Source organism: Penicillium nucicola, assembly GCF_028828085.1.
Source record: "Penicillium nucicola strain IBT 29836 chromosome Unknown utg000007l, whole genome shotgun sequence".
Classification (NCBI taxonomy): domain Eukaryota; kingdom Fungi; phylum Ascomycota; class Eurotiomycetes; order Eurotiales; family Aspergillaceae; genus Penicillium; species Penicillium nucicola.
Window position 1 is genome coordinate 390,541 of NW_026643131.1, and position 14,576 is coordinate 405,116.

At 50.2% G+C, this 14,576-nt stretch overlaps 8 protein-coding genes across 8 annotated transcripts; 3 read left to right on the top strand and 5 right to left on the bottom strand.

Annotated features, from left to right (window-relative positions):
* Positions 1-244: 244 nt before the first annotated feature.
* On the top strand, positions 245-1,705 carry N7511_007207 (25S rRNA (uracil2634-N3)-methyltransferase; the record flags this gene model as incomplete). The annotated part of the gene is made up of 2 exons (XM_057129584.1): positions 245-482; positions 732-1,705. 2 exons carry the CDS (start codon positions 245-247, stop codon positions 1,703-1,705), a joined length of 1,212 nt encoding a protein of 403 aa, XP_056982652.1.
* Positions 1,706-1,828: 123 nt separating this feature from the next.
* Positions 1,829-3,216, bottom strand: N7511_007208 (FYV10 family protein; the record flags this gene model as incomplete). The annotated part of the gene is made up of 4 exons (XM_057129585.1): positions 1,829-2,260; positions 2,310-2,504; positions 2,562-3,101; positions 3,154-3,216. The coding sequence occupies 4 exons, from the start codon at positions 3,214-3,216 to the stop codon at positions 1,829-1,831; spliced, it is 1,230 nt and encodes a 409-aa protein (XP_056982653.1).
* Positions 3,217-3,714: 498 nt separating this feature from the next.
* On the bottom strand, positions 3,715-5,107 carry cbf5 (pseudouridine synthase CBF5; the record flags this gene model as incomplete). Its single annotated transcript, XM_057129586.1, has 3 exons — positions 3,715-4,720; positions 4,780-4,936; positions 4,999-5,107. The coding sequence occupies 3 exons, from the start codon at positions 5,105-5,107 to the stop codon at positions 3,715-3,717; spliced, it is 1,272 nt and encodes a 423-aa protein (XP_056982654.1).
* A 352-nt stretch (positions 5,108-5,459) lies between these two features.
* Positions 5,460-8,260, bottom strand: N7511_007210 (DER1-domain-containing protein; the record flags this gene model as incomplete). The annotated part of the gene is made up of 7 exons (XM_057129587.1): positions 5,460-5,887; positions 5,941-5,983; positions 6,321-6,418; positions 6,471-6,649; positions 6,703-6,760; positions 7,059-7,409; positions 7,480-8,260. 7 exons carry the CDS (start codon positions 8,258-8,260, stop codon positions 5,460-5,462), a joined length of 1,938 nt encoding a protein of 645 aa, XP_056982655.1.
* Positions 8,261-8,350: 90 nt separating this feature from the next.
* N7511_007211 (prephenate dehydratase PHA2) lies at positions 8,351-9,370 on the top strand (the record flags this gene model as incomplete). The annotated part of the gene is made up of 2 exons (XM_057129588.1): positions 8,351-8,404; positions 8,468-9,370. 2 exons carry the CDS (start codon positions 8,351-8,353, stop codon positions 9,368-9,370), a joined length of 957 nt encoding a protein of 318 aa, XP_056982656.1.
* A 310-nt stretch (positions 9,371-9,680) lies between these two features.
* Positions 9,681-11,583, bottom strand: N7511_007212 (translation termination factor eRF1; the record flags this gene model as incomplete). Its single annotated transcript, XM_057129589.1, has 6 exons — positions 11,437-11,583; positions 11,329-11,378; positions 10,904-11,275; positions 10,094-10,850; positions 9,870-10,019; positions 9,681-9,820 (listed from the first exon to the last, which is right to left on the bottom strand). Exons 1-6 carry the CDS (start codon positions 11,555-11,557, stop codon positions 9,681-9,683), a joined length of 1,590 nt encoding a protein of 529 aa, XP_056982657.1. The 5' UTR covers positions 11,558-11,583.
* Positions 11,584-11,597: 14 nt separating this feature from the next.
* N7511_007213 (uncharacterized protein) lies at positions 11,598-11,909 on the bottom strand (the record flags this gene model as incomplete). The annotated part of the gene is made up of 2 exons (XM_057129590.1): positions 11,598-11,670; positions 11,785-11,909. 2 exons carry the CDS (start codon positions 11,907-11,909, stop codon positions 11,598-11,600), a joined length of 198 nt encoding a protein of 65 aa, XP_056982658.1.
* Positions 11,910-12,450: 541 nt separating this feature from the next.
* N7511_007214 (putative transporter) lies at positions 12,451-14,567 on the top strand (the record flags this gene model as incomplete). Its single annotated transcript, XM_057129591.1, has 6 exons — positions 12,451-12,584; positions 12,636-13,609; positions 13,660-13,788; positions 13,839-13,936; positions 13,985-14,151; positions 14,204-14,567. The coding sequence occupies 6 exons, from the start codon at positions 12,451-12,453 to the stop codon at positions 14,565-14,567; spliced, it is 1,866 nt and encodes a 621-aa protein (XP_056982659.1).
* Positions 14,568-14,576: the final 9 nt, after the last annotated feature.

The following is a 14,576-nucleotide window of genomic DNA, read 5'->3' on the forward strand; positions in this document are numbered from 1 at the left end:
AAAGATTGTATAATAGTTTCCCAGCCTGTAAACACCATACTAGCATATTTCCATAGACTCAATGCCCCAAAATACTGAATATAAAAAGCGTTTCGATGAATATATACTCCGGATCTATGATTGGCCGAGCTTAACCCAGACCCGCGATTTTCCTTCTCCAATCTTCACCTCACCACCTCTTCTTTTATACTGGGATTTGGTCAACATATACCCAGGTATATATCGAGGTATCGACCAGTCTGCCATGCCTCGCAACAACAAGAAACTCAAAGGAGCTCCTGCTCCAGCCCGCTCCCGTGGTCCTGGCAAGCCTTCTGTTCAGCCTTCTCACCTTCCCAAGGGACAGAATGTAAATGGTCAGGGTCAGGGTCAGGGAAAGGGTCAAGACATGGAAACAGTCGCTAAGAAGGGTTCTGTGCAGGCGAATCAAAGGCCTATTGTTCCTTTTTTGAGGAAGGATCGCGTCCTGCTTGTTGGTGAAGGTGAGTTTTGTATCATCTGCTGTGTAATGCATTGTTTCTGTTATTGCTGTTTGCTTTCTTGTCTGTGAATATATATGTTTGGCTCGATGGTTCTATTTTTTCATGTGTGATTTATGATCACCATTCTGATCATGTTATATGATATTGGAACCAATGTGCAAGCATTGCCAGACAAGAACCTGCATGATATCAGCCAACAGCTGAGAAAGAAACATCTCAGAGAATACTCACTAACAAAATACCCCCCAGGAGATTTCTCATTCGCCCGCTCTCTGGCAACACAATACAAATGCCGCAATCTATGCGCAACATGCTACGATTCCAAAGAAACACTGGAAGGCAAATACCCGCATGTGCAAACCACCATCCAAACAATTCTAGAATCCGGCCAAAAATCCAAGAAAGACACAGAAATCGAATCAGAAGAGAAGAACGACAACGACAAGGATAACGACTCGACACCCACCCAAAAGGCCCCCAAAGTCCTCTTCTCAGTCGATGCCCGCAAGCTCGGCAGTCCTGGCGGCGGTGCTAAAGAAATCCGCACAGGCTTCCTCCGCCATGAACGCAGACGACCGGGCTGGTTCCAGCCCAAAACTCCCGATGCGCCTTATCTGCCTGGTGGACCGTGGGATGTGATCTGTTTTAATTTCCCTCATGTCGGCGGCCTTTCGACGGATGTCAATCGCCAGGTTAGGGCCAATCAGGAGTTGTTGGTTGCTTTCTTCAAGGCTTGTGTGCCTCTTCTTTCTAAGGCGCCGCCGCTTATGGATGCCGATGAGGACGAGTGGGAGGTATCTGAGTCTGAGGACGAGGATGACGACGAGGATGAGGATGAAGATGAAAATGGTGAAGAGGGTCAGGCTGGTGATGAGACGACTGGGAAGGGCATTCGGACTGGGCCTGGTCAGATTCTGGTTACTTTGTTCGAGGCGGAGCCTTATACGCTTTGGAATATCAAGGATCTGGCGAGACATGCTGGGTTGATGGTTGTTACCAGTTTCCGGTTCCCGTGGGCTTCGTATGAGGGATACTCGCATGCGCGAACGATTGGGGAGATTGAAGGGAAGAATGGGGAGAGAGGTGGGTGGAGGGGGGAGGATCGGGATGCGAGGATGTATGTCTTTGAGGTGAAGGAGAAGCCCAAGTGGAAGCAGAAGCCCAAGTTCAACAAGAAGACGCAGAAGAGGGAGAGAGAAGGCTCATCTAGTGATAGCGACTAAGGTGCATGCACATCTACTGTTGCATTTGGTTTCGTTGTCTGAAGATACAAGGCAATATATGTAAATTTCCCGCTTCAAATCGCTAAAACAACGCCATTGGCTGAACCAGGCCAAGTCAAGTCTCTACATTATATACACTTTCTTCATTTCGCTCTCGTCAAAGACCTCGCCCGTCGTTGGGTCCTTGACCTTGCCCGCTTCCACGGATCCCAGCTTGGTGCTGATTTCGATTAACCGCTGTTGTCCGTAAACACGGCCATTAGGTAGGACGATAGGGTCACTCTCCACGTAGCTCTTGGAGTGATGAGCGTATGGCATGGTGCGGGCAAGCTCGTTCAGTTCGGTCGAGCAGATCGGGCAGACTGACGTTGAGGTTGACTGTGAGTTAGAGCTGGATGATGTGTATGCGGAGTGACAAAGAGGTGTTTTGAGGGCCGAAAGTCCGGCTGAAAGTGCAATATGCAGCAGCGGCTGTGACGGTAATGAAAGTAACTCATGGTGAGTCTGTACAAAGAGATCTGATAACTCTTTCCAGCGGCCCAGTGAAAAAAGCGACTGTCTTCATTAGTACAGGATGTGTTTTTGCCGGAACTGATTTTCATACCTTGTAAGGCTCAACTCGTGTGTCTTGCTTGAAGACAAGCAAACCAGCAGCACGTCTAATCTCTGGATTCTGAGCTTGGTGATTCAATATGAGATATTTCTTAGCATGAGCAATTGCTTCAATCTTCTTGGTTTTATCCTGCGTCCGGACCATCTCGATGAATTGCTGCAGTCGGAGCTCAAATTCGAGGTTGTGCTGCAGATATCTCGAATTAGCCAGTCACAATACAAATACAGCCATGCTACAACTTACCTGGCTCTTCTTTAGTGCCGCTTTATTCTCACCACACCACTGCAGTGCTTCCTTCGTCTCTCCTCGTCGCAGGCTTTCGACAATTCGTTGGCACTGCGTAAAGACACCAAGATCCACAAGATCCTCCACTCCCCGCTCTTGGGCTAATTGCTTTGCACTTTCCGAGTACCCCGATCGCAACATATGGTCTACAAGTAGTCGATCCAGTCGTACTCTTGCCCACTGGTCGTATTTGACATCAGCTAGATTGGGGATCTTGTGCAGCGCCTCCAGGTGTTGAATGCGCTTGCGGGACTGGTTGTGGATTCTCTTCTCTTCTTCTTGTAACCCTTCCATCTTCCTCTTGAGACCTTGCATTCGGGATATCATCGCGTCGAGAGCGGCAAGTGTCTGATCGGGGGTTTGTGTGTTGGAGAGTGAGGCGTTGGCCGTGTCTCGGAGTGTAGGGAGAACATATTCCTTCTCGCGTTCGACGGCTCGTTGAACAGTCTTAAAATTTCTGCGGGCTAGTTCGTGTGGAAGTCGGAGAAGCGGTTGGTCCTATTTGGAGTTGTTAGAGTGCTGCTATCATCAGACGGTGCGGAGAAGTTACCAGAATGATGTGACTCTCCGGGTTGAGCTTGGTTGATGTCAGCTCTGCGGCCATGATGACCATAGGTTTACTTTATCTCAGAACAGGGTCCTCAGATCCGAGATTAAGTAGTTGAGTGAGAGATGATCAGAAGACGAGGTGGAGGGGAAGCTCCGGGATGCGGAGAGAGAAAAGTCACGAGATCCGCGTCATCGGGTGCAACGATGTAATGCGACTTTGACTACGCACAAGAGGTCTTGATTCTACTCGAGTCTACGGTGTTTACTTTCTTTTACGATTCATTGGGCATTCACATAATCAGCCTTCAATATGAAACTGTAGAATAGACTAACGAATTTCCCTTTTGACCCAAGACTCCGGAAATAGCAAAATATGGTACAGGGGACCTGATGGCCTTCCTGGAGTGCATCTAGTCGCTGTCGTCGCTATCGTCCGCCTTGGACTTGCGGCGCTCCTTCTTCTCCTTCTTCTCCTTCTTCTTCTTCTTGCGCTCGGCCTTCTCCTCGGCAGTCTCGCCATCGTGTCTCTTGCGCTTCTTGTCATCGCTGTCAGCCTCGGCCTTCACGGGCTCGGGGAGTCCTCCTTGGGGGCAGGGGTGATAGCGGGAGCAGCAGCAGCGGCGGCCTCCTCAGAGCCGAGAGGAGCGTTGAAGTCCTTGTACTCGCTCTTCCACTTGGCGGGAGTAGCCTCGTTGGCGCGGCCGTACTTGTCAAGCTGACCAGCGGACTTCATCTTCTTCTTCTCGAGAGCGGTGGGTCCGAGTCCCCAGCGGCGAGGGTAGAGGTCACGCTCCATGATGCAGCGCTTGACCTTGGCAACAACACCGTGGTCGCAGGTGGTGAGCTCGACAGTGGACATCTGAGCGATACCAATGGCGATGGCCTCACCCTTGGTGGTCATGAGGACGACCTCCTCGTTGATCTCAATACCGGCCTCGTAGCGGAGCAGACCGGGGATCATGAGCTTAGCACCGTAGCAGACGGCGTTGACAGCGCTGTCCTTGACGACAATACGCTTGTAGGAGGTGAGGAGAGACTCCAGGGGGCTGATGACCTTGCGGAGGTAAGACTCATCGCGCTGGTTGTCGTAGACCCACTGGGCGTCCATCACATCGTGAAGGGTGACCATACCCTTGGACTCGTCCATGGCACCGGAGCGGACACGACGGAGCTCCTGCATGTGGGCACCGACACCGAGAAGGAGACCAAGGTGAACACAGAGAGTACGGATGTAGGTACCAGCCTCACAGCTGACCCAGAAGACACCAAGGTGACGCTCGTTGTCGAACTCGTAGAGCTTGCTCTCGTAGATGGTACGGACACGGAGCTGACGCTTGACGGCAGAGATGAGAGGGGGACGCTGGAAGAGCGCACCAGTCAAGGTCTCCAGAGCGCGGGCAAACTGAGCCTCACCACCGGGGATCTTGTCGTGGAGACGAATGACACAGACGTACTCCTTACCAGCACCCTGCTGGGACTTGACCAGGCGGGTGGCACGGTCAATGCAGACAATCAAACATCCAGTGACCTTGGGGTCAAGGGTACCGCTGTGACCAGTCTTCTCGGAACTAAAGAGGAAAGGAAGATCAGTATTGATTCCATTGAGGGAGATGGAGAGTGACTTTACCGGAGGATACGCTTCATCCAAGCGACAACTTCGTGACTGGAAGGGTTCGACGGCTTGTCGAGGTTGATCACACCGGAACTGATGTAGGACTTGAGGTCACGGCTCAGAGGAGAAGAGCCAGCGGGGATAGGGGTGAAGTGACCAGTCCGGACGAGCACTATACAAGCAAAAATGTCAATGTCGGCTGGGTCAAGCATGGAGTTTTAGGGACAAGCGTACGCTTCTCATAGTTCTTCAGCAGAAGCGGCCAATCCTCCGTGTTAACGGTAGGAACGGACGCTTCAGGCTTGATGGCGTAGTCCATCTCCGAGGTCTTGACGACGGCCATTTTGGTTGGTTGTCGTTGAGGATTTGCGCGGTTGAAGCCCCGAAAATTTGGTCGAAGGAAATTTTGCGAGTGCGGCAGCTCCAGTGCCAAAAGGGGTTTAGCGCCCGGTCGTGGTCAGCCACACGTGACTTCTCTTTCGAGGCGTTCGATCGACGATTCTTCGGTCTTTTCACTTCTCCAATTGTCTTTGATTTAGTTGAATTGCGATGAATTAGTTATTGATAATGATACATTGTTCATTGATGAAGGAAACTGGATGTTGCTGCCAGAAATTATCACTATCGAGGACACTATGCAAGCCAGCGCGTCTGCCAGATGCAAGCCCATATGATTTACACATTTGCAAAGAGTTCTATCCAAGTCTGCGACCAGTACCTCGGCCATTCCAAGATCCCTGCACACCAGAGGCCCAGCCCCAAGAGGATGGGAGTGGTCCACTCTCAGGCTGATTGGCTGCTCGCGCTGGGCGACTGGCTGATCCATATCCTCGAGATCCAACATTCACGGTGTGTCGAGTAAAGTATCTCTCCAAGAAGGCTGGGACCTTAATGAAGTTTCGTCCGCCACCGAAGGTAGGGTAGATGCGAGTGATGAAGTCGTACAGATGAGCAGAGATGATGCCCATGCTTTCTACTAGAGCGGATTGCCACCCACCCATCACCATTGTGACTAGGAGCAATGCGTATGGCAGAAACACCACGGGGATATCGATAATGTAGAATCTCACGCGCTTGCCTCGATTGTCCTGGGAATAGGTGTAGACGAAAGCCATAATCAAGGCTGGGTTCAGTCAGTGTCTGGCTTGAAAAAGAACATAATTACTGTAAGCTTACGGCTTGTAAGAATCATCGCCCCGAAATAGGTACCTGCTGTGAGCTTGGGAAAAGTTAGCATTTATCAAAGATTGGACTACCAGAACGAGTATGTAGAAAGAATAGTGGATGTTATTGGAAAGAATAGATGTATATAAATGTAGGGCGCCCCCAAAACCAACAAGATATAGAATCATGTCGGCCATGTTTGAAGGCAATCCCACCATTCCCACATCGCATGCAGCACCTATATTTTGCGAATTGACGGCGCTGCACGAGATGCAGGGGTAATCTCCCTCACATTCAGGAACCGCTTCAGCTATATTGAAGTCTGGGCGGGCAGATAGGAGGGTAAAGGAAAAGAACGCAAGCAGAAAAAAACAGGACTCTAAGTCACTTACCATGAGGGTGAAGGCTACAAACAACAGGTATATGAAGAATTCTCCAGGTTGGTCGAAACGAGCCGAGCCAGTCTCCAGAGAACTGCCATAGTGGTACACTGTTGGTACATTAGCACCCTGATCAAGGACTGTGATACCGAGGCATCATACTGAAGTAAAGATCAAAGACAAAGGACAAGCCAGGTCCGGTTAGTAAAAATGGAGTGGCTAGCCGCCAAATTTGGGGGCGCCAGTTGAAAATCAGACTCGGAAGGAATAGAGCATGGTAGCCACTCATTAAACCACCATGCACTAATGCAGATTGAACCAGAGTCAAGGCTGTAAGAGTCCTGGAAGATGAGTTAGAAAAACGAGTTGGAGAAATGAGAGGTGATGTGCATACCTAGTGACTGGGGGAGCCCGCCAGAAGAAGTCCATAGCTGAAGCTGAAGACGAGATTTCTAGGTTAATTGATCACAGTGTGTATCATTGCACTTTCAGGAAAGCCAGGTTACTGAGTTGAAGAAGAGAAAGAGAAAGGAAGAGGTGGGAAGAAGAAAACGTGTGCAAAACTAGCTCCGGCGAAATTTATCCGACGTCCGTGATTACAGCATCACTTCCATCCATTTCGAGCCTCATCTATAAATTTGCTCGGCTTAGCACTATGATACCCTGGAACGTTTGATTCATAGTAGTTTATTTCACGAGTACAAGTCTCATTATATTAATATCATTACAAGCTCCTTGTCCGAGCCGTACCTCTAACAGCCAACCCTCCATCTTGGCTCTCAATCCATACATCCCAAGCTCCAGTATCATTCTTGGGCTTTCCACAAATAACCAGCTCCTCTCCAACAAACAGAGGAGCCAAATTTTTATATTCAAGGTTACTGAGGCAGAGGTTCACCTGCTTCAGGTGGTGTTGCAGCACACTCAACAGAAGGGTGAGCGTCAACGGGCCATGTACCAGCAAATCGCGATATCCTTCCTGATTCTGAGTATATCCCTTATCCAGATGGATAGAATGGGCATTGAACGTAAGTGCCGAGAACCGGAATAACAGCGCCTTAGTCGGCATAAGAGAATGGCGGAATGTCGCATTGGAAGGAGCTATTGTTGCCAGAATGTCAGCACTTTTCTACAATACACGAGACTAAATCAAGGGGAAGAAGTTGCGTACGTTTGACAATTCTGCTAGGCTTTCCAAATTGCTCTTTATCTGTCTCGATCTGTGCCCCGGTCTTCAACCGCATGAAGATGAGATCCCGATTCTCAATTACTGACGACTCCCCTGGGTTTTCTTCGTTCTCTTTCCAGATCCGATCCCGGGTCTCGTCGGCAGTTTCCCCCTCTGGCGCATTACCGACGCGCCGCTCAATAGTGACAATCACCTTCTCGTCTCCTTCGCGGCCCTTTACGGTCACATTGCGGATGGACTCAATGCAGACTGCGCGACTGCCATCTAAAGCAGGACTAGATGAGGGAAATCTTAAATTTCCCCCTGCCCAGAGACGCCGGTTGAATGGTTCTCCGGGGGTATGTAGTGTATCCGTACAGTCCGGGAGTAGTTGGGACAATGTCACCTGCGGCGGGAAGTAAATCAGGTGGTGCCCAATTGGTAGCGGAGAGGCATTCTGGATGGAAGGCAGAGTCGCATAATCGTCGGAAGTGGTAGATGGTGGTACAAGATCACGGAGCGTAAGGTTGAGCAGGTGTGAGGGCTGTGGGTGGAGGTAATCGTACGTCAACGGGAGTTTCCTTGAAGTCAGTTCGCGATGCAAGCGCTCTGAGAGCGAAGAATACGTGCGGCATCCATGCCTCCAAGAGAGCAGGGGTCGAAGTGGAATGATCATGGGGGAAGGGGAAAGAGAATAGTGCGGACATCGGGAAACGGATGATGTCTCAACCCCAGAGTTCGATCTCAGATCGTTTGGTCTGTTTGTTTGTCGCTCATTGCCCATGTTGGAATATCGGAGCCCACACCGCTCGGCGGATCTGGAAATGTTCAGCTGAGTGGATTTGCTTTTGTTTCTTCCCACACAAGTGCAATCATGACTCGCTTGAGGGTAGCCTTTCTCGGGCCATTGGCATCGTTCTCGCATCAGGTCAGTCATACCCCCCTCCGATAGATCCCCCCGCAGATCTGACGATTGACCCCTGATCTATAGGCCACTGCCGAATCCTTTGGCAAGATTGCCGCAGATCTGCTGCCTCATGCCTCTTTTGCAGACGCTTTTACCGCTCTTCAGCAGAAGACGGTCGACTACGCGGTGATTCCGTGCGAGAACTCCACCAATGGATCTGTAGTGCAGACACTAGATCTCTTGGCAGATCGGGATGATTCATATAAAGATGTGAAGGTATGTGGGGAATATTACCTCACGGTCCACCATTGTCTTCTCGCACGCAAAGGCGCGTATCCCGGTGGCTGGGCCGGCTACGACGGCTCCATCACCAAGCTATATACACACCCACAGGCCTGGGGTCAGTGCGAGACTTTCCTCTCGCGCCATTTCAAGGGGGTCGAAAGGCAAGATGTCTCATCCACATCCAAAGGTGCTGAGATTGTCTCCAAAGAGGAGACTGAGGAGAAGGGCGGTGCCATTGCCAGCCGCTTTGCAGCAGAGCACCATGGAGTGGACATCCTCCAAGAAAACATTGAAGACCGTGCGGACAACACCACCCGCTTCCTTATTTTGAGGAATGTGCTCGCTGAGCGTACAGCCCAGTATGAGCTCGATCAACTGAACCCGCCGACGCTGGATCAGAAACCTGCTCTTGATACCACACAAAAGACCTTGATCTCTTTCACCATTGATCATACTTCGACCGGTGCATTGGCTGATGCTTTGATCATCTTCAAGGCCCATGGTCTGAACCTCACAAGTATCAACACAAGGCCCAGTCTCAAGAAACCGTGGCAATACGTCTTCTTTGTTGAGTGTGGAAGGACTCCATCGGATGAGAACAAGGACGCTGTCCACAAGGCTCTCGCTGCCCTCCGACAAGTCACAGAAACATGCAAGGACCTGGGTACTTGGAAGGATCAATTGAGCGCACGCAATGCTTGAACGCATTTGTATATAATTTTAAATGCCGTTCCGTGTGATCTTTTGGATTCACGTGGAAAAGGGCACCATAACTACATCAATCTCGGTTTTCCGTATGAATGAACGACAAGATGACAAACTCGTTCTCTTTTTTACAAAGCGTACTCCGCTAGATGAATAGAGAACTTAACAGAGGCACCATCTATAACAACCCTTTCGGGAGCTTTTTGGAAATATAAAGAGCAAACAACGACTAAGATACCAGACAATGCCATTCTGAATAGATCGAGCATATACCTGGCCGAGAAATAACAATCCAACACCATCTGTCTTACATGAAGTAAGTCGAGCAAGCAGTGGTGGATGACCAAATGTTGCCGAGAATCAGATCCAACCTAAATTGCAATTTAAACCACTTCATATCAGACCCCGAGGTGACCTCGGTGTGCATATCACGGAGCTTGGATGACCCTGTTTCATATTAGAACAAATTGCGATACCGGTACGGTATGGAACACACCTCTGAGTGGCTTCATTGTGTGTGGACCAGGCCTTTGTTGGTTATCCTTCACGGATGCCTTGGTTCCATCACAGGAGCCACATTCTTGATCCACAGGGCGAGCCGTCAAAAGACCCGCCGCGGGAGCTTCTGGCCGTTCATCCTCGCTCACTGCGAGGGGGCAACGCCGTCAATCTAGTAAAATTAGTCATGAAACCACGGTTGGAGAAGGACATCACGCATACCATCGTAGAACTCATCGTCATCGCTGTAATCGGCGAGCTGATCAAAGTTGACCTTGTATCGGAGAATGGCACCGATACCACCGAATCCCTTGACGAACTGGTTTCCTTCACCAGATCGGTCAGAGACGAACTCCAGGTTGGCACCGAAGTCCTTGTAGGCCTCGGCAAGCCACTCGAGGAAGGAGCCGGAGTCAACCACCTCCATATCAAGACCGGTTTCCTTGTCCTGGAAAATCTCACGGTTGGCTTCCTGAGTCTTGTTGGTGTGGACAATAACCTCAGCACCCGCAGCGTTCTTCATGATCCAGCGGGTGATCTCCAGGTTCTCGTGAACAATCAAGATCTCAGCAGCACCAAGCTCCAGAGCCTTGAGGGTATCCTCAATACCATAGCAGACTCTGCCAGTATCTTGAGAGATCTCCTGGAAGTACTGTCCAATGAGCTTCTTCTCCTGGACAAACTTGACGTTGCTCAGAGTCTCGCCAGCAAGTTCAATAGCCTGGTTGAAACCGTTCTCTCCACCGTAAGAAACATCGACAATCTTGATAACCTTGGCCTGCAGACGGCCGTCGAACAGGTCGGACTGGTTGAGGTCGTTCTTGAAATCGGCGGAACCAGCCAAGACGAGACCAGCGACGTTGACCTTGTCGTTGGTGATATAGTTCTGGACGGCCAATTCGGCAATTTTACGGACGTAGTTGTGACGCTTTTCCTCACGCAGACGAGAGAAACGCAACGCGGATTGACCACCACGGCCCTTGACGATAATCAGTTTGGAACCTTTTCGAGACAAAGGGTACATATACTCACGTGCTTCTTGGGCAGATCGACAGACAGACGCTGAAGGATCTCACGGGTGTTACCGCTGAGGGTACCAAATAGAGCACCGTTACCGTCCATGATAATGAAACCGAACTTCTGGTCCGACTCCAGGAGCTCGCTCAGAGCCTCAGTGTGGAACTTGTTGTCGCAAAGGTATAGCGACGTGTTGATGGGCTTGAAGGGTTCGAAATCGATGTTAATCTTGCGCTCCTTTCCTTCGGCGGTGATAATTTCACCACAGTACACAACCAGTCCATTGGGAGGAACCTTGTTGTACAACTTGAGACGCTGCTGGGTGGATGTAATGGCTGACAGGACGGAGAGACGGTTGACTCGGGACTTGATGTTGGAGGCAGTACCCTAATTGAGGGTGGTTAGATGACGCTTGAAGATTTGTTCGAGGACAGACATACATATTCTTCAGCCAGCATCTTTGCGGCCCGAGAAATCTGATCCTTAGGGGCTGCATTTGCGAGTTAGCGTGGGACGGGTGGCTTGAAACCAGAGGGGGGGAGATGTACGGATAATGAGCGAAATCATGGAAGTTCCATTTCCGCGAGCAGATTCAAGACGCTTGATCAGCTTCTTGACCTTCCAGATCTCAATGTTCTTATCAGCTTCGTTCGGCTGAGGAGCGCTCATCTTGGGCGAGGCGGAGGACGATCAAGGAGAGGGGGGAGTATCAAAGGCCTTGCCTGCGGACGCCTGAAGATTTCGGGGTCAGTTGAGTGAGGCGGGCACCAAGAATAATTGATCTGACCTATTTTTTAATTTTCTAAAAAAAGGGTCAGTACAAGCGAAGAAGAAGCCAGTCCCAAGACTTCAATAAAAAATCCAACTCAAATCCACGGACCAGAACCGACACATACCTTGACTTGATTGACGTACAAAGGCAAATTTCCTCGTGGGGTGCGTCCTCAGTTTGTTCGAGGGGTCGGCTGGGTCCGCTGAGGTAAGCCAGGGCTTGTGACGTACTGGGTACTTGCCGGGCCATGGCCTTGATGCTGGAGACTCAGGTACTGGTACCTGAGTCACTCTGGGCATTCATACTCTCTGTGTTTTCAACCATAGCCTGGAGCAACTATCAGTTATAAATTATTGAGTGCTTTTGTTCTCGTTTCATCTTCCAGTTGGCTTGACTACTGCATCTGCATCTGCCTTACGTAAATATCAAACACTCTCAACGCCCCCGAGGTCGGACTCGAAATCTTGTTGGTATCAGACTCCCTGTCACTTGGGTTCTGGCCTCTATAACCACGGTGTTACTAAGTTGATGAGGTGAACTCGTTCAAGTTCACGTTATCTGGTCACTGCAATTAGTCACCTGCAGGCTTATCAAAGACCAGAGAGAGAAGAGAGAAAAAAAAAAGGCCCGAGATCCGCACTCCCCACACAAACTCTGGACGGGAAGCTCCTTGGCGCTAGACTCTTTTGATCTTCGAGATTCGCCTTATCTGAGCTATCTCGTGATAAGAGAGAGAGGGGAGAGTTTTCCCTTCTCCTCTTTTCCTTTCGTATTCATTTTCTCGCTCATCATGTCGGGGTCAGGCCAGGACAATGGCTCGGAAAGCTCGTTGAGAACACCAGTAACAGTGGTACCAAGGTCCTACGACTATGATCACCTGGATCATGGGAGTCCAATCGAATCAGGGACTTGGGGGAGAGAGAGGTAAGGGCCTGGCGCTCCCGTGGGTCATCCAGCTGACTAACTGGGGAACAGGTCGTCGTCGTTCTCCAACCGATTCCGTCAAGCGGGTGGTCCCAACAGTTTGGATAACTTTGCGCGTTCCTGGCAGAGAGCTGCCGCGTTCCCGGAGGTGATTCCTCGACGATCCTCGTTTGTGTCGGAGTCGGATGATGAATTTGGAATTGCTACTGGTGTGGAATATGCATCGAGAAGCAACCAGCCGTGGGGATCGTGGGGCCGGAACTCGGATTTTGAACGACCCCTGCTGCGGGATGAGTCGGAGGATGATGAGCCGATCGAAGAAGACTCGCATGGACCCGAGCAGTCCAAGCGTGGAATTCCCAGCGCGGGACTGCTGGCCTCTTCTTTTGATCGAAGTTTTGCGGCTTCGTATGGCACGATCTCCTCGCGAATGAGCGAGTCGACTCGGAGACATGCGATTCAATTCCACAAAGATCAGAATACCCATGTCGATGGTGCAGGAGATCCAGATCGGGGGCCATTGCTGGTAAAGCATATCCAGCATGAAGATGGAACGGAAGAGGATGTCATCGTTGGCCAATCTACCGTACCGCAGACTGTCTTCAACTCGGTTAATGTATTGATTGGTATTGGTCTTTTGAGTCTCCCGCTGGCAATGAAGCATGCCGGTTGGGTTTTAGGACTGACATTTCTGATCTTCTCGGCAGTGACAACCTCCTATACAGCCAAGATTCTCGCTAAATGTCTGGATGTTGACCGGAGCGTCGTCACTTATGCTGATCTGGCGTATATCAGCTTCGGACATCAGGCCCGTTTGGTTACCAGCTTCTTATTCTGCTTGGAACTTCTGGGTGCATGCGTAGCCCTGGTTGTGCTTTTCGCAGACAGTCTTTATGCTTTGGTCCCAGGTTTGAGTATCCTGCAGTGGAAGATCGTTTGTGGAGTTGTGTTGATCCCACTCAACTTCCTCCCATTGCGTTTCCTCAGCATCACCAGCATTCTGGGTATTATATCATGTACATCTAGTAAGTTCTGTGGACTCCGAGACACTTCACCAGAGACTAACACTATGAAGTTGTGGTCCTTATTTGCATCGATGGCCTCATTAAGCCTGATACACCAGGCTCACTGCGACAGCCCGCTAACACATTCCTCTTCCCTGCCAACTGGGCTACTATCCCGTTGAGTTTCGGCTTAATCATGTGTTAGTCCGCCAAAACCTGTGAAATGTTCGAAAAGCTAACTCTCGGACAGCACCCTGGGGCGGCCATGGTGTCTTCCCAAACATCTACCGCGACATGAGACATCCTCAGAAGTACGGCAAGAGTCTACGGGTGACCTACATATTTACTGTAAGACTTCTTTGAATCCACGTGTTGGAATAATTCTGACAAGACTAGTTCGCTCTCGACTGTTCAATGGCCATTATTGGTTGGCTCATGTTTGGTGATTTTGTCCAGGACGAGATCACTGCGAACATTCTCACGGTCACCCACTACCCCAAGGCCCTTTCCGTCTGTATTATAGTATTCATCTCAATTATCCCGCTCACCAAGGTCCCGTTGAAGTAAGTCCGCCTCTGGCTGATTCTGGATCAAACGAAGCTGACAAGAACATAGTGCACGACCTCTGGTTGCCACATTTGAGGTTCTCTGCGGAGTTGCAGGCAATGTGCCTACTGAAAACCGCAGCGAAACGGTTCAACAGATCTCACGAGCGGCGATTCGTCTTTTCGTCGTGGTCATGATTGTCATTTTGTCCGTCATTTTCCCAGCGTTCGATCGCATCATGGCGTTTATGGGTTCCTTCTTGTGTTTCACCATTTGTATTATCTTCCCTCTTGCATTTTACCTCAAGATATTTGGAAAGGAGATCAGTCGAGGCGAGCGCATCCTCGATTGGATTCTGCTTGTGATTTCGACGATTCTGGCTGCGGTCGGAACTGTCTTTGCTTTCTTGCCTCGGGACATCATTGCAAACTAGTTGTGATCC